Genomic DNA, 18,208 nt, shown 5'->3' with positions numbered 1-18,208 from the left:
TATTGTTTCTGTGTATGAATGTAACAAGGATGCGGGCTAGCTCGTCACAGATATGTCTTCATTTCCAATAAGTGCATGGCACTACATTTGGAAAGAGATAATATACCCTTGGAGGTTTGTCAGTTTAAAATTGTATTTCTTTTTACACCTTTGTAACAAAAAGGCAGAACTAGCTAAGCAGTTGTTTATAGACAGCGCTGACTGTATGTTATGTTAATGAAATGATCAGCTCAGCAAAAATCTGATTTCTAATAACTTTGTGTGACTGAAATTTTAGGTTTTATGTTTGTTTTTGTTTTTTTAAAAGCAAACGATGAAAATATAACATGCTGGTGGATTTTTAAGTTCTGAAAGCTAATCACCTTTGTGCAAATGTAAATCAATAAATAAAGAAAAATAATGATAATCAGGTTGCTAAGAGGCCTTTGGGGAAAAATTCAAAAACAATTATCTTTCTATTATGTCATCATGGGTTGGATGTATTTTTTTTTGTTAGATGTATGTATGAGTGTATTTTTCAAATTGGATAACATTGTACAAAAGCCATCAAGTGCAGTGCTCAATCCATCAAAAACTCTGTATTAGTTTTCAGTAAAGTGACTATTACTGCTCCTGCAGCAGTATTGCACCATATAGTGGAGTATTCAATATGGTAAAGCGGCCTATTATTATTACCGATCAATAGGTGCCGCATCACCTAGTGGACCTCGGACACAGCAATGTCCCTCATAACCATAAATGCATTCTCTCTCCATAAAATCCGTCTAGTTCCTTTAGCTGTGTTTGGGCCAACATGACACTGATATCATCACTGATATTATCAATATGGCACCCATAGTTGAACCTGGCCAGACTGCATCAGTGGCCATGTGTGACGTATTTATCAGTGTAGTTGTTTTGGAAGTGAAAGAGCCGGATGACCCAGGGTTTGGTCTCGGTGTGGGACCACTGGTACTCAGGAGAAAGCAGCTTGGTGGGCTTGTTGGTCAGGAAATACCTGGAAGGATATACAACACACGGACATGTTTGTAGTTCTTTACCACAAAATCCTCTCATAGCAAAACACTGTTGTTCCCTAACCTTTCTGTGCTTCTGGCTACAAATAGACGAGATGTTATGTCAGACATTGTATTTGTTGGTGCGTTTGTTGTTTTCCCGACCTTTCTGTCTTTACCTGCACTCAGACAAGATGCTATGTAAGCATTTGTGATTCTCTAACTCCCATCAGCCATGTCTGTACTTTTTCCAATCACTGGACTGGATAAAGCGACCATGCAGTTTTTGCATATTGGCAGCCCCAAATGGCAGCAGGAGGTAACTGTTTGAATGTTAAAGGATAAGTTTGGTGATTTTGGACCTACAGTATATATAATATGTCTCTTACATACTTGTGCAGACAATATTGACTTTAGAGTCAGCTGTTGCTTGAAACGAGGAGTTTCCTCTTGCTGCTAACAAAGCGTCTAAACAGAGTTTGTCAAAATATCTCCAAAAAAGCCAGTCTGTGAAAACGATATGGAGACCAACCGATGCCTTTATTTTCACGCAGTGGATAGTCTTCCACCAAAATCTACCTGCCTTGATGTATAATTGTTTACAATCTGACATGACCGTCCGCTAAACTAGATCATGCCGCCAGTGACACAATTTCACCCACAGCAGTCTGTGCTGCGGCAGAGAAAAATAGTTCAGTGATTTCCTGATTAGTGAAAGTGTGTGTAACAGAGGAATTATGTCATGTTTGCTCTCAACTCTCCTGTGGAGCTTACAAAACGGCATTTTTGGAAATATTCTGACAAACCCCATTTGGACTCATTGTTAGCAGCAAGAGGCGACAGCTGACTCTGGAGCCAGTATTCTCTGCGTGTCCAAGTACTACAGGTATGTAAGAGACAAATTATATATAGGTCCAAAATCACCAAACTTATCCTTTAAGTACTTAACTTACTTTAAGTACTGAGAAATATCTAACATATCTAACATTTTTGACAAAAAGTGGAAATATCTTCATTTGAGATACTTTGAGAGCTTGTATTTTTCCTTTTCTTTTAAAGATGCTCATGCATTTTCCAGTTTTGATCCACAAACATTTGGACAAGATTTCCTGCCAGTGACCATAGCCGACGCCAGAATTTGGATGGGACGCTCTTTTCTACTGCTGCCCCACTTGAATCCATCCAATTTTTTTTCCCCTTCCCAAATCGAACCTTCCTCTTTGCCTCTCCATCTTTCCCTCCCTCTATCTCCCCCCACGCTTCTCCTTACCTGTTTAGATAGCTCTCTTCTTGCCGCACGGCCTTGACTCCCTGGGCAGCATCAGCCTCATAGTTTTCTCTGCAGGTCTTGGCTAGGGTATGGACATCCCTCAGCCGCCCTCCGAACGCCCCCCCGCTGTAGTAGAAGTCCCCCTGTCCTGGGGCCACGTAGGCCCTCGATAGAGGATGGCGCTCGTAGGGAAACGCAGCTCGTTTGGCAGTGTAGTAACCTGGAGTCATAGAAAAACAGATGTATGATCCAATTAGACCCATGTTTAATGATAGTAGACTGCTTTTTTTTTTAACAGGCAGTTAAAACAGTGATCAGCCAATCAATCACCAATGATATATTTACAACGTTTATGTATTATGATCAGTGGCCAATCGATCGGTGCACCCCAAATTGCTAGACATCAGTAATCCGTGATGTTCAATGCATTCTAGGAGTTATTTTGTGATAAAGTGTTGCGCTTTCCCTCAACCTGCCTCCTCTACTTCTACGTCGGTTAGTGGTTTTCTACTTTTCCCAGAATGCCTTTTGACAACCCCCAGAGAGTGTGCAGCTAGCTAGCCGACTTGTTCATGAACAATGAGGTTATTGTTGGTGGAGAACCCGGTCTCTCTGCCTCTTCTACGATGGATTTCTCCCTCTATGATTGTTGAACGTTGGTGCAAAATGTCGGCTCTAGAAAGAAGCCCTTTCTCTTTGAACAATTACCGTTGATGTTTTAGATAACTGAAAATTGTAGCTGTTGGAAATATTTTGACGTGACGTCACATCGTCTATTTATTTATTTATTTTTTTCACACATTCGTCACATTGTCTATGCTTGGCCAATTATCCGCGGGAATAACAAAAATTCAAAATGCATGTACATGTGGGAAATGGGTGGACCACACATTACATTTTTCCATGGTGTAAGGGAGCCGAAATTTCATGAGATGAGCATGATGTCTTAAAATATAGGCTAAATGTAATCTGTACACGAAAAGTGAGAGAAATAGTGCAGTGGATGGGCGTAAACACTTGCCTTCAACTCTGGCTACCCGCATTCAAATTCCATGTCATGCAAATACATTTTCAACTGCAAGTAAACTATGACCAAAATCTTAAACCACTTAACTTTAACCAAACTGTTTCAGTTGCCTAACCTTTTCATGTGACAATCAGGTGAAAATGTCATGTCCAATTCCTGCTGTTGTCACATAATCCGTTTGTGGTGGAGGAACTTCACATTATTTGTGTCCACAACATGTAATCTGGGTTTCAGAGTTCGTGCTCATTTCACAAAATTTGATGACACTGTGTTGGTCAAATGAGGGCCTGTCTAGAAATCTAGTGCCACTGCCATAGTATCATTTGCTAAAAACTCTGTAATACCCTCTGTGCATCACATCCAAACTCTATGCATGTATGTATGTATGGCTCTGTGCTGACCTATAGCCAAACTCTCTCCATGTATGGGTCAGTAATAACCTGGATGTATTACGGCAACCAGTCGCTCTAGAGTCTCTGTTCCCCAGCGACCAAGGAACATGGAGTCCACCTCCAAACAGAAGATGTAGTCGGCATGGTTACAGAGGTCAGTTTCTATTATGGTCTGGATGAGTTCCATCCTGCGGGTTGAAATCTGCTCCCAACGGTGAGATCTGGGCAGCGGGAGCACTGTTAACTAGGAGGAGGAGAAACATTATCACCAAAAAACGTAACCAGTCTAAGAGATAGGAAATCAGATTTGTCATTTCAGAACAAGAGAGCCTTGTAACATATGTTTTTTTTTTACCCTCATTTCTAACCAAACTAGCTGGATGCAACACTAGATTCTTGTAAAAAAAAAAAAAAAAAATCTCCGGATAAAGATAAAGTTCAAGTCAGACCTGTGTCAAAGAGTAGCTGCAAAGTCTCATTTTTTTTGGGTGGCTAAAAAAAATGAGACTCTTGCTCGTTCGTCCGTCTGAACTCTGTCACAAACTGACATTTTTATCCAGTTCTAAGCCACATCCTTATCTACTCTTTTGGATCCTGGGTGCTTTTACCTATACGTTTGAACACGGTAAAAGATTTTAGTCATCAGACGCCAGGATCGTAAGTTGTAAGTCTCCCGGTCGGGACAGCCCAACAGAGAGGTTACTAACCTCAAAGAAGATATCCGTAGGCTCTCTGCGGAGCTGCGGAAGAAGGACTCCATGCTTTCCAGTTATATGGACACGGCAGCCGCTCAGGCTAGGAGGATTTCGGCTATGAACTCCGCCATCTCGGATACCATTCTGTGGGATCCAGTACGCCCTCGGCCATCCTCTTGCTCGACCCCCAATCCACAGGCCACCTGGTCGGAGGTGGTGGTCAGGGGAGGTAGGAAAGGGGGGGGGGGGGGGGGCGGTCGTTTCTCCCCCACCACTCACACCTGTCAAATCGCTACGCAACGCTGCCAGACGAAGCTCCGGACCACCCGGGTGATGCTGGTGTAACCTGCCCAGCTCCAGACCGTGTCTCCACTGGAGCGTCTCCCGATCCTGCTAACTGCCCAGCGGCGTCTGCTCCTGCTTCTGCTCCTGCTAGATCCAGCGGTGGCAGATCCTCTGTCAAAGCTGCGGAGCCGCTCTCAAGATCGTGGCCAGCAGTGTCCACCGTTGGGCAGGACTGGAAGGTCCTCCAGTTGTTGTTCCGGTGTCGACATCTCCTCCCATCCACCTGGTAGACCAGAGCCATCCAGTCAGGCAGCACGACACGTCTCCCCCCAAACCCGAGGGGCGTGAGACACGGAAGGGGCCCAGACGTCGCCCTCGCTCCCGGGAGACTCACCACCAACCACCGGCTGCTCAGCTCGGACCATCCATCTGTGCTCGTTGTCGGCTCATCCATGGTTCGACACATCACCCTGCCTGCGGCTAAAACCTTCTGCTACCTGGGTGCCCGAGTCCAGGATATAGACTCCAAAATCCCACAGCTGCTGGATCAAAACCCATCTGCTTCAACCGTTGTCATCCATGTGGGAATGAACGACCTCCGGAATAAACAGTCAGAGACACTTAAAGACGACTTCACGAACCGTATTGACAGCCTTTTACAATCAGACCGCCGGTTCATCATCTCCGGCCCGCTGCCCTGTCCCAGCTTTGGAGACGTCAAATTCAGCCGTGTCCGTCAACTTCATACATGGCTCAAGGGATACTGCTGCTCGCTCAGCGTACCGTTTGTAGACAACTTTATTACCCTCTTCAACCGCCCATACCTCTTCAGACACGATGGAGTACATCCAAACTCTCACGGATCACGTCTTCTCGCCATGAACATGGAACTTGCATTAAACTCCTCCAACGCACTACGAAACTGATGTTTGATGAGTCCGATTCATTATACTAATGACTGTCACTCTGCTACACAAATTCCTGTAATTATAAGTCATAGACACAGACCCCGTAATCTCTCTGTAACATACAGGAATCTAAACAATTTATTACTGGTTCGGACTCCAATTATCAGTCCCCCACAAAGCCATGCACCTTCGAACAATAAAAATGGCTTTATTAAACGTCAGGTCGCTAACGAATAAGTCATTTTTAGTTAATGATCTTATAAGTACACATAACCTAGACTTCACCCTACTGACTGAGACCTGGCTGGATAGAAATGGCGCAGTCGCGCTCATTGAGGCTGCACCTCCTAACTTCAAGTTCATCCATACCACTAGATCTGATAAGAGGGGCGGTGGAATAGCTGCTGTCTTCTCTGATATCTATAGCTGCAAGGAAATCTCCCTCGGGGAATTCACGTCTTTTGAATACCTTGCTGTATCTATACACTGTAGTGCTGCGATTTTAATAATTACTGTCGGCCACCAAAATCGAAATGTGGCTTTCTTGATGAACTCTCTGAGCTACTGTCCAAGGTCTCCACTGACTACGATTGTTTAATTATCTCAGGTGATTTTAATATTCACGTTGACAATCAAACAGACCCTGATGCCAGAAACTTAATTAGCCTACTGGAGGCATTTGACCTCACTCAGCATGTTTCTGGCCCCACCCACAATAAGGGGCATACTCTGGACTTGGTCATATCAAAAGGACTTAATATTTCCGTACCCTGTGTCATGGATGTTGCTATCTCAGATCACTGTTGCATATTCTTTGATGTGTCTGCTTTTCCTGTACAACAGAAGAGTACTCGAACAATCAAAAAACGTACCATTGATAATAACACAATTGAAACCTTTAAGAAAACTGTAAATGAGTTACCATTGTTCATGGCATCACCAACTGAGGATCCTGTGAACGACTTCAACTCAAAAGTACGAAATATCATTGACAGCATTGCACCTGTTAAAACTAAAAACATAAAAAAACAAAAAGCCCCCTGGAGAAATGGAGTGCTCTTCTCTACTGTTGATCGACTTATTAATCCACCATGTCCAACCCCATCAGAGATGCTGTCCACTAAAAAATGTGAGCAATTCGCCACATTCTTCAATAACAAAATTATTGCCATCAGACAGAACATTAGTGCCTCAAGTTCTATAAATGAACCTACCCTCCAGTTCTCCAGGAATATTACTTGTGCCATGTCTCATTTTGACCATCTAGACCTACAACAACTAGACAATTTTGTTGGGCAGCTCAGGTCCTCCACCTGCTGCTTGGATCCTCTCCCTACCACATTTTTTAAAACTGTTTTTGACTGCTTAGCACCTGAGGTATTGGAAATGATTAACTGCTCTCTTCAGTCAGGTATATTTCCTGCAGCGCTTAAAACAGCTGTCATTAAACCACTTCTGAAGAAGAGTAACCTTAATGCAACAGTTATTGCTAACTACAGGCCCATCTCCAACTTACCATTCCTCAGCAAAATACTTGAAAAAACAGTTTATTCTCAGCTTAATAACTATCTAACATCAAACAGCCTTCTAGACACTTATCAATCTGGTTTTCGATCTCACCATAGCACAGAAACAGCACTTATCAAAGTTGTGAATGATCTGCATATAAACACAGACTCCAATAAACTATCTGTTCTTGTGCTTCTGGATCTCAGTGCCGCTTTCGACACTGTTGACCATGACATTTTACTACAGAGGTTGGAAAAATGGGTCGGCCTATCCGGCCCGGTTCTAAACTGGTTCAGATCCTACCTACAGGACAGGCAGTTCTTTGTGTCCATTGGTGACTTTGCCTCGGAAAGAGTAAGTATTATGTGTGGAGTACCCCAAGGTTCGATTCTTGGACCACTACTGTTTAATCTGTATATGCTCCCACTCGCACATGTCATACAGAAACACAAAATAAACTACCATAATTATGCAGATGATTCACAACTGTACATATCCCTATCCCACGATGACCTAGATCCCATACATTCCCTAACTCAGTGTATTGATGATATTAATCTATGGATGTCACAGAACTTTTTACAACTGAACAAAGACAAAACAGAAATACTCATCTTTGGTGCAAAGGCTCCGAGACAGAAAATTGCAGCTCATCTCAGTTCTCTGTCTCTGGAGAGCAAAAGTGAAGCTAGAAATCTGGGTGTAATCATAGACGGCGATCTAAATTTTAAGAGCCATATCAATCAACTCACAAGATCAGCCTTCTACCATCTAAAAAACATTTCAAAACTGAGGGGCTTTCTATCAAAATCAGACTCTGAGAAATTAATTCATGCATTTATAACAAGTAGACTAGACTACTGTAATGGTCTTTTCACCGGCCTCCCAAAATCAGCTGTGCGGCGACTACAGTTAATTCAAAATGCAGCTGCACGCGTTCTCACCGGAACTAAAAAGTCTGAACACATTACACCGGTTCTTAGATCCCTGCATTGGCTCCCTGTCAAAACTAGAATCGATTTTAAAATTCTACTACTTGTTTACAAAGCTCTAAATGGCCTTGCACCTCAGTATATAAGGGACATGCTAATTAGATACAAACCAGCAAGAACTCTCAGGTCCACAGGCAGTGGTCTTTTAACCGTCCCTCGCACTAACTCCAAAGCAGGGGATGCTGCCTTTTGTATTTATGCCCCAAGTAGATGGAACGCCCTGCCTGAGGACCTGAGAGAGGCCCCCACACTGAACACCTTTAAAACCAGGTTAAAAACCTTTCTTTTCACAACAATCTATGGCTAAGTTCTTAATGTGTATGTGTGTGTGTGTGTGTGTGTGTGTGTGAGTCTGTGTGTGTGTGTTTTGTATATTTTGACATTGGCATATTCTGCACTGATTCTTGTGTAACTGCACTAACACTTGTTGATGCATATTGCATATGCATACTGTATTGTCTTTTTATGTAAAGCACATTGTGTTGCCCTGTGTATGAAATGTGCTGTATAAATAAATTTGACTTGACTTGACTTGACTTAACTCTTAGCCCAGGGCTAACGATTCACACAGCATTCTTGTTAGCCCAGGGCATACATGTCTGAATATTCTATGGTAATAAAAACGCTTGAGCCTAGGAATTTAATGTTTTTGAATGTTGAATGTTTTAACCCTGTTCACACAGCCAACAGATAACCCTGGTTTTAAACAATTTTCTGGGGATAACCCTGAAAAGTCGGGGGTTAACCCTGCTCCGTAGCAGGGCCAGCTAGCCCTGGGCTAAAGTCGGGGTTATCCCACTTTGGAATTCGCCTGTGTGAATCGTTTGTTATCCCAGGGCTAAGTGCTGTGTGAAAACCACTTAGTAACAGGTGGACAATTCAGTTACAGAGAAGTATAAGAAAATTATAATAAATCAACTTAAATATACTTTACTACGATTGTCTAAACCTTCTGTGTATGCATTGCAGGCTATTGTTCTATGTCGCAAAAAACCCACCTGCTGTGCAGCAAATTTGTCTAAAAAAGACAAATGTTTGCTAAAGCTCTTATTGCTGATCTTGCAAATACTATATGGCTCAGGTCTGGTTAAAGTGCACTACATTGACTCAGAACACTTTATAATTTCACTGCATTAGGGTTAAAATGTATCTGTCTGCAAATATTGATTTTAGAGGGTTACATATTTTACCTGTCTGCCATGGGTCATGTTGACTGAGGGAACCTCATCTGGCCGGTCAGTAAAGACGTAGTAATGAACTCTGAGACCAACGAAGAAGTGCTGCTCTGCTGTCACCAGGAAGTTCCGCAGGAAATGAGTATACCTGGCAGAAGGTGGACTGTTAGTGGAGAGGAAAAATGTCCCTGCTGGAAAGGTTAAGATGCAGCTTCTTTTTAGGGAAAGGTGCTGCCAATGTTGTCTCAGACATTGCTGCTAGCAGGTGTGGAATGGGTTAATGGGTCATAAAAACTGTCAGTTTACTGTCATACACTACTGAAAATAATCATCCTGCGAGCTTTAACTTTAGGTTATGTCTTAGCCGGTTTATGCTACAATAGGTTAGCTGTATACAGCAGGCAGCTAAGCTAACTTGGTTTCTTTGCTCACTTGGAAATTGGAAATTCAGAAATATCTCAAACTTTAGAAAGCTTGTGTGAACATTAAGTGATTATGGACTTCTTACAACATAAGTTTATTCTGACATTCTGTCCTGAAAGAGTTGATGTGCTAAAATGTTGAGCTTCTCAATTAAAATGCAATGACTATCAAAATCTTTGAATTATTTTTTTTTTTTTAAGATCAGCCAATAGCAGATGGCCAGTTCAGTACCCTACTTTTCACCATTCGATGTCAGGCTTCACCACAGATTTGGGTTTGGGGTTTAGTTACTCTTTAAATTTGTTTTGATCACTTTCAAACTATTGCATATGAATCCATAAGAAGGCTGACATGTTAGGATTAATGTGCCAATAATTTGCGTAAAAGAATTGTTTGAGATTAACTGTTATTTTTCTGAAAGTCAAACATCTCTCCAACAGAATCTTACAAAGAACAGATATAGGTACCTACTAAAATAAAATGTACTAGGTCCACTTCATGCATTGACTACATTTGGAACTGTATGTTTTTGAAATAAAAATTTGAATACGTACTTTCCGACGGCAAAGACAGTGGTGGCTATGGTGATATTTAGTGGCTGATAGATGCTGTCCATCAACAGGGGATCAAAGGTCATTTCCCAAACAATAGGAGCCAACCAGGGGGTAACTGTCACCACATCAGTACGTCTAAAACACACACACACACACACACACACACAAATGAATATCCAAAATCTGTGATGGTATTATGGTGGGAATTTTTATTTACACCCACTGGTACACGATGAAGTAACCACTAAAGATACACCATTTTCCAGGAAGTAAAAGTAATGGGATTTTGATATAAAAATACAAGAAGACCCAAGTTTTGTAAAAAATGTTGGCATTTATTGTTAATTTTTTTTATTTATTGTTGGACATTATGACAATGAAAATGATTTAACAAGGTTAAAAAATTATTTCAAAACCACAAAAACTCTACAGAGAGAAAAAGACTCACCCCACCAGGATGCTGGGCTGGTTGAACCTCCTGTATAGGGCAACACCATCAGAGAATCTATGAATGTCATCAATTTATGCTTCCCAGGAGTTTTGAATCTCATATTTTCTTATGTTTTATGTCCACTACAAATGCAAAAGCCATTCTTGGGTTTGAGCATTGAACCCTGTTATGAAGCACTGAGTCATTGTCAATCTGAGTAACGTATGGGTATGAGATATGAGGTGATCGTGGCAATTAGGCTATTTTATATGAGCCAGAAAAAAAGAGGGGTAGGAATTTATAACTGTGCATGTCTACCTACTCCTTCTGTATTATAATAATGTATCATTATTATAATTATTTTTATTATTATTATTATCACTAGTATAAAATTAGCAAACTTGTATATTTCATTTTACATGCAAATTTTGTTGTATATTTGGGTAATACTTTACAATAAGGGTCACTAAGTGACCCTTATTGTAGGTTGATGCTTAATAAGCATTAACTAACCCTTAATTAACAGTTAACTAATGTGTAATTTACTAATGGTGTTCATGTTAACTAAGGTATTCATTTATACATTATTAATAGTTTATAAAGATGACTATTAAATAATGTATATATTAATACCTTAATTAACATGAACACCATTACCTAACCCTTACCTTAGTGACCCTTATTGTAAAGTGTTACCTTTATTTGTTTGTGTAACGGTACATGATCGAAATAAATCAACAAATCAATCAAAAGAGAAAGTGTTGGGTAAGTAGATTGACTGATCAATTGACTGATTGAGTTCTCTGGTTGCCAGTTCACAATCCAGATTTCAACTGTTTGGTATAGGAAGTGAACCAACAGCCTGTGGGGTCAAGGTCTCTCATATATACTCACCCTCCATTAGTGAAGTGGGAGGATCTAGTGGAAAGAAAGTGAAAAAAACATGATTTACATGATTTACAATGTTGCTTTCCACTATCGACACTATCCCATTTCACCAAACTGTTGCAACTCAGAGGAATTCAGGAAGGCTTCAGCTGATCGGACTAACTCAGCAGCAAGCATTCACAAGTGAAGCAATCGTCAAACGCACTCCCTAATGTCAAGCCTTTAAAATGACTGTTCAGGCTGCTGCTGCCGCTGCTGTTATGCTGTCATGAGACTTGCGGCTTTTGTTCACCCTCCCCCTCCCCCAGCTCCACCTGTTTAGTTCTGCTTTTATGTACTATATGGGGCACTCCCTGACTTAAGTCTATGCAAAACAAGTTTACAAAGTGCTTCACAGACATAAAAACAGAAAATACACAGTGCAAATACAAATTAGAATAATTACAATACAATCAAGAAATAAAAACATTGATAAAAGACAATGAATACAAATCTTAAGAATAAATAAATGAATAAAAGCATAAAGAATTAAAGAAAAAACTCTAATTAAAAGCCATTTTATAAAAATGAGTTTTTAAAAGAGTTTTAAAAGAGGACACTGAGGTAGCTTGTCTGATTCTCAATGGAAGGTTATTCCACAGTTGTGGAGCCCTTACACCAAATGCCCTACTACCCTCTGTCTTAAGCCTTGCCCTGGGGACCGAGAGCAACAGTTGGTCTGCAGATCTGAGAGTACGATAAGGGGTGTAAGGGGTGAGAAGGTCAATAATGTAAGATGGGGCAAGGCCACTCAGTGATTTAAAAACAAGCAATACAATTTTAAAGTCAATTCTGAGCACCACGGGTAACCAGTGCAATGAGGCCAACTAATGATCTGATCCTCTTATTGGGTGATTTTAACAGATGTGTCATTTCCACCCATCTGCCAAATTTGGAGCAATATGTGACCTGTCCAACGAGAATTAATAAGACTGTGGACCAGTGCTTTGGAAATGTGGAGGGCGCTTATGTGCCCAGATGCCGCCCACCACGAGGATTGTCAGATCATAACATCATCCATCTTTTGCCAAAGTACCGTCAGAAACTAAAAAGGGAGAAACCCATTGTTAAATACATTCAGGCCTGGACAAATGAGGGGTTGTTTTGATGCCACTGAATGGGATGTATTCCTCAGTGACTAGGTCTCCTGTAATAACCCTGAACTGTTAACTGTTAACCCTGAACACAATGATGGGAAGAAAACACAATTTGCAAAGCGTTTTGGATATGCAGTTCGTTCGACACGTCTCGGCCACCGTACAAAAGGCTGTGCTACCCTGTACTAGCTTGGTGTAGCTAATAAACTAATAGCCACTAAAGAGTATGCCTCATGTACGTATATAAGCCTAACTAATCTATACTCTACCAAAATATAGTGACAACAGAACATGTCATCTAGCTTACCTGATTAACTGGCAACCCAAAAACCACAGAAACCTAGGCAGAGGAGAGGAAAGTAGTTTTATGAAAATTCAACAGGATCCACACCATTTAAAAGAGGAATATTTAGAGCATTATATGTAATTACAGTCGAAACTAAGGAAATAGCATGAATACCATGGTGAAAATAGCAAATAATGAGCTTTATTAGAGGAGAAGTATAGCTAAAGTGAGATATTTTTGCTGTGTGATCAGTCAGTACGTGGTTTTGAATCTATTGCACCAAATCCTGCAGCAATCTATCTTACACCATCACAACTCTTGTAGACTCCAGTCTTTGTCATGCCCTACTCACCTCACGCCGACGGCTACAATAAATAGGAGTAGAATCGGTTTCCTGTGGAAGTTCAGCTGCATCATTACCGTCAATTCAACAACCCTGGAAGAAATGGAAGAAATGATGCCAGTGTTCAAAGTCCTTCCAAAAGGTGTCCTGGTGGCTCAGTGGCCTAACCCCTCTCTCTCTCTTACCCAGTCTTTCCTGTCTCTCTCTACTTGGAACTGTCAGATAAAGGCAAAAACAGCAACAGTCCCACTGTACCCTGAAACTTATTAATCAATCCTATTGACATGAACAGCTTCACACTGCACATGCCCTACCAGACAAGACCGACCAAATGAAACATGTTCAGCCTGGACAGACCAAATGAAACATGTCTTGTCAAACAAATCTTAAACAAATCTTGTCATGCAAAAGAGCCAGAGTCTCCAGTCTCTGAAGCCCGTTCACACTACAGGATAATCTGCGCCTACGGTCAGGATGGCCCAGATGGCCTTAGAATCATCTTTAGCCCAGTTTATTCGATTCACTAAACTATGCTATGGCAAAGTCTCTGCATCTAATATCATTTATCTCCATGTACAAAAGGGTGATTCGGTCACAGATGTTTTAATGACTTTCTTAATGTTGCTCTATAATTAGTTGTAATGTTAATTGCCATTTAATAAATTCCTGTGTTTACTGGCTGATAAATGAGTCAATCATTCCAATGGCCAAAGGAACGCCCCTTTACTATTCCACCCTATTCAGTAGTCTAATTCAGCCAGTTCCTCACAAGATTACAGGGAGTGGATTGTTCCTACCTACAGTACCTTTCTTTATAGTTAATAGCACAAGTTCAGGGTGTTCCTTAGTTCCCTTTTCTCCCTCAAGTGTGAGTCCTTGAAAACTAAGTAAGTAGACTGTTTTTCTCCCGTTTTTTGCCCCTTTTTATATGTTCTACCTGTATAACTCAAGCTAGCATTATTGCCGGAATAATTATTTCTATCCTAGTGTGAGGTTATAAAGTCATAGTTTTTGTACTGTCATCTCATGACTACCACCTTATTAACGTGCCTGTTAAGTTTCCTTCATGTATTTATTAGTATTTATGTGTAAGAAATGTGGGTCTTGTGTGGCCACTGGACAGCATATAGCTGTAGGAAGGCACATGCTTCATTGTGCCGTCGTCATTTGTGCGTTTTGCCTATCTCTCCACATGAGGATGTCGCGATATAAGTTTAAGTGTACATATGGCATTTCATCATGCAATCAGAATAAATAACTCTATTTTAAATAATAACAAATAACTCTACAACCTTCACTCTTACTCTTCAACCTTTCTATTTCCTCCGGCATAATTCCTAGAGTTTGGAAAATGGCTCATGTGATTCCCCTCACAATGTGGATCTAAAAGTGGGAGTATTTGTTGTATTTGTTGTGTTCTTTCATCTTTCTATCTCATTTCTATCTGATTTGAACTGCACTAGTTTACTTTTAAGTCTTTTATCTTTTGTATCTCTTGTCTGTACTTTTGCACTTTTTAATTGTAAATCTTTTACCTTTACTGTATTTTTATCACCCTGTAAAGCACTTTGAATTGCCCCAGTGTATGAAATGTGCTATACAGATAAAGCTGCCTTGCCTTGCCTTGCCTTGCCTTGCTTTACATAAGGGAGGTGACAAGAGCAATCTTAACAACTACAGACCAATATCTAAACTGCCTTGCCTAGCAAAGGTCCTTGAATCTTTAGTTAATGATCAATTGAAGGTATTTTTGTCCAGAGCTTCCATCTTGACCCCATTTCAGTCTGGTTTGCCTCTTGCAGAGGCTGTGTAACATTGGATTTGATATCAATGCATGTGATTGGTTCAGGAACTACCTATCAGAGAGACAACAATCTGTTAAATTAGGAAGCTTCCAGTTTTTATCGGTAACAAAAGGTATTCCACAGGGTTCAATTTTAGGTCCAGTTCTTTTTGCTGTTTATATCAACAATATTGTTTCATCTTTGACAAACTGTCATGCCCATCTGTACGCGGATGACACAGTGCTGTAATCGAGGACTTAGAGCGCTCCTTTAACGTTCTGCAAGGTGCTCTTAAAGACCTAAGACTTGTACTGAATGTTGATAAAGCCACGTTCATGCTATTTTCAAGAGCCAGAGCTATAGACTATGATGACCTTAATATTTCTACTTCAAATGGACTTATGATTGAGAGAGTCACAGAATATAAATATTTCGGCATCTGGATTGATGAAAAACTCACTTTCAAATTTCACATAGATAATATTGTGTGCTGACTCAGGCAAAAGGTTGGCTATTTCTACAGAAATAAAACCATTTTTCCCACATTCTGTAGAAAAAGAGTTGTTGAGGCAGTTTTCATGTCGGTCTTGGACTACGGTGATGTGATTTACGGACACGCATCCTCTTCCACTCTTAAACCTTTGAAGTCTGTCTATCACTATGCCTTGAGATTTATTACTGGTGATGCTTATGGTATGGATCATTGTATTTTATATGATTTTGAGGGTTGGGTGGTCTTCTCTTCAAGAGAGACGTGATACTCACTGGTATCTTTTTATCTATAAAGCCCTTATTGGAAAACTACCATATTACCTTTCAGAATTACATTGTTAATCAGGTGGGCTCTATCAGACCCGCTCTACTGACCGGCTCTTGCTTCATGTTCCACAAGCCAGGTCTGAACTTGGAAAGACTGCTTTTAATTTTAGTGCACCTGATTCCTGGAACAAATTACAGCACCTCCTCAAAATCAATACACTCATACCTTTTGGACATTTTAGAAACTTGATCTTAAACCTCCCAACATCTACTTGCAATTGTTTTACATAACTGTATTTTATTTTACATTTTAAATTATTTTAATCAATTTGGGCATCATGTAACCTAAAGATTCTTTTTTTTATTATTTTATTTTAATTATCTTAATCTATCTTTCTTCCCTAATTGGTACATTTTAATGGCTTTTTACTAGTTATTTGTGGTATTGCCTTTTCTCTGTTGGTTTATCTCCTTGCTGTTGTTTGTTTTTCTTTGTTTATGTAAACTGACTCGAAATCATTGTAAATGAGGGTCCCTCAATAATTCTCTCGAGTATAAATAAAGGTTGAATGAATGAATGAATGAATGAATGAATGAATTGGCTGGTGTGGATCCATGTGGCTCTCTCTGCGACCTTCACTGCTGAGGCGGTGGTTGGGAGGATCTGGAATGGCCTTCTTTCACCACGATCCACTCTTCAGTTCAGGTTGTGCAGCTTTCCCTCAACCTCTCTGGGCAGGGCGTCTTTCACCTGTCTGTGGATGTCAGTCAACACAGAGGACAAGTTTGCACAATAACACAACATTTCATCATCACATTCCTCTGTTGTGGGGAGCTGTCTTTTCTGCGGCCCAATTCCTGTGTTCATAGGTCTGCCAAAAAGAATCTCAAATGGACTCAGGCCATTTCTCTTCCTGATTCCTGCTCATCTGTGTCAGGACTAAAGGTAGTGCCTTTGTCCAGCTTAGTCCCGTTTCAGCACAACATTTAGCCAATTTATTTTTTAGAGTGCCAATTTTCTCTTTCAACAGCACCTCCACTGGCTGGATGATATGCACAGTGGTATTTTAAGTCAATTCCCGAGAATTTGCTTCCTGCCTGTAAAGCTTCATTTACAAAGTGTGGGCCGTTATCACTACTGATTTTATGTGGTATTCCCCATTTGGGAATGATTTCTCTTACCAGAGCTTTAGCTACTGCACTGGCGTCTTGTTTTGATGTGGGGAAGGCTTCCACCCATTTGGAGAACATGTCAACTATCACCAGACAGTATTTCTTATCTTCGCTTGGTGAGAGTTCAATGAAATCCATTTGTAGATGTTCAAATGTTTCTGATGGTGCTGGATGGGCACTGGGCGTCATCTGCTGATCTCTCCCAGAGTTGTATTGTGCACAAACTAAGCATCGTTCACAAAAAAATCTTTTGAGTAATTTGAGAAACCCTTTGTAAACCAATGTCTGTTTACTTCTTTCATCATTCCCCCCTTTGACACATGATCCACACCATGTGTCAAAGGAAACAGACATTTGGAAAAGCATGGATTACCATCAGGGCCGTACCAAACCCCATCATCAACAGTTGAACCTGCTTTTATCCACAGAGTTTTCTCTGCTTGTGTTGCTCTGCTTTGCAGATCTCTCAGGTCTGCGTCTGGTGTCACTTCCTGTGAAATACTGGCAATCATATACTACACCAAATGCATATCTACTATCTGTGTAGATATTGACTGTTTTGTCCTTAGCATAATTGCATGCTTCTGTGAGTGCCTTTAATTCTGCAGCTTGTGCTGAGAAATGGGCAAGAAGTGGTTCTGCTATGATAGTGTCATGTTGAGTAACCACAGCGAAGACTGCTTGGTTTTTGTGCAGAGGGTTGGTTAGTGGAACTTCCTTCAGGTCAGGCCTGGGGGAGCACGTAGCCATATTTCTCATCCACTGTCTGAGTGAATGGTTTGTTCATGTTGGGTAAGCCCAACGTGGGCGTGGATTGTAATGTTTATTCGGCTCCACAAATGCTTTTTCTGCGTCATCAGTCCAAGTCACCTTTTGATAAGCAGTCAGTCCCTTAACATGTACTATTGCTGACAGAAGAGCTTCAATTTTTGCATAATGAGGTATCCACTGTCTACAATAAGAATTCCTAAAAAGGACATTACCTGTGTCTTTGTTTTGGAATATTTTGGATGGCTGTTACTCGTTTGGGAGAGAGGGATTTGCATCTCTGATCGTTTTACCTGGAAAAATTGGTGTTCTGACTGGGGAGGTTTCACACGGCACAATAATGGCAGCTTTCAACAATGATTAAAACACTGGTGTGATTCCCTCCAACGCCTCGTGTTTCAAGGGATATCGCTCCT

The 18,208-nt window shown here is 40.8% G+C and overlaps 1 protein-coding gene across 1 annotated transcript; it reads right to left on the bottom strand.

The window, feature by feature from the left end:
- Positions 1-775: 775 nt before the first annotated feature.
- LOC139662816 (globoside alpha-1,3-N-acetylgalactosaminyltransferase 1-like) lies at positions 776-13,550 on the bottom strand. Its single transcript, XM_071541541.1, has 10 exons — positions 13,494-13,550; positions 13,318-13,401; positions 12,987-13,019; positions 11,550-11,573; positions 10,674-10,703; positions 10,226-10,360; positions 9,264-9,396; positions 3,733-3,928; positions 2,266-2,485; positions 776-997 (listed from the first exon to the last, which is right to left on the bottom strand). Exons 2-10 carry the CDS (start codon positions 13,380-13,382, stop codon positions 859-861), a joined length of 975 nt encoding a protein of 324 aa, XP_071397642.1. The 5' UTR covers positions 13,383-13,401; positions 13,494-13,550; the 3' UTR covers positions 776-858.
- Between the last annotated feature and the right edge of the window lie 4,658 nt (positions 13,551-18,208).

This window comes from Centroberyx affinis, unplaced genomic scaffold (assembly GCF_046629955.1).
Source record: "Centroberyx affinis isolate AG114_WGS23_722 - 3 ecotype Tasmania unplaced genomic scaffold, CSIRO-AGI_Caff_v1 ptg003898l_1, whole genome shotgun sequence".
Lineage (NCBI taxonomy): Eukaryota > Metazoa > Chordata > Actinopteri > Beryciformes > Berycidae > Centroberyx > Centroberyx affinis.
Note: the sequence above shows the minus strand (reverse complement) of the source record. Positions and strands in the feature narration are given on the sequence as shown.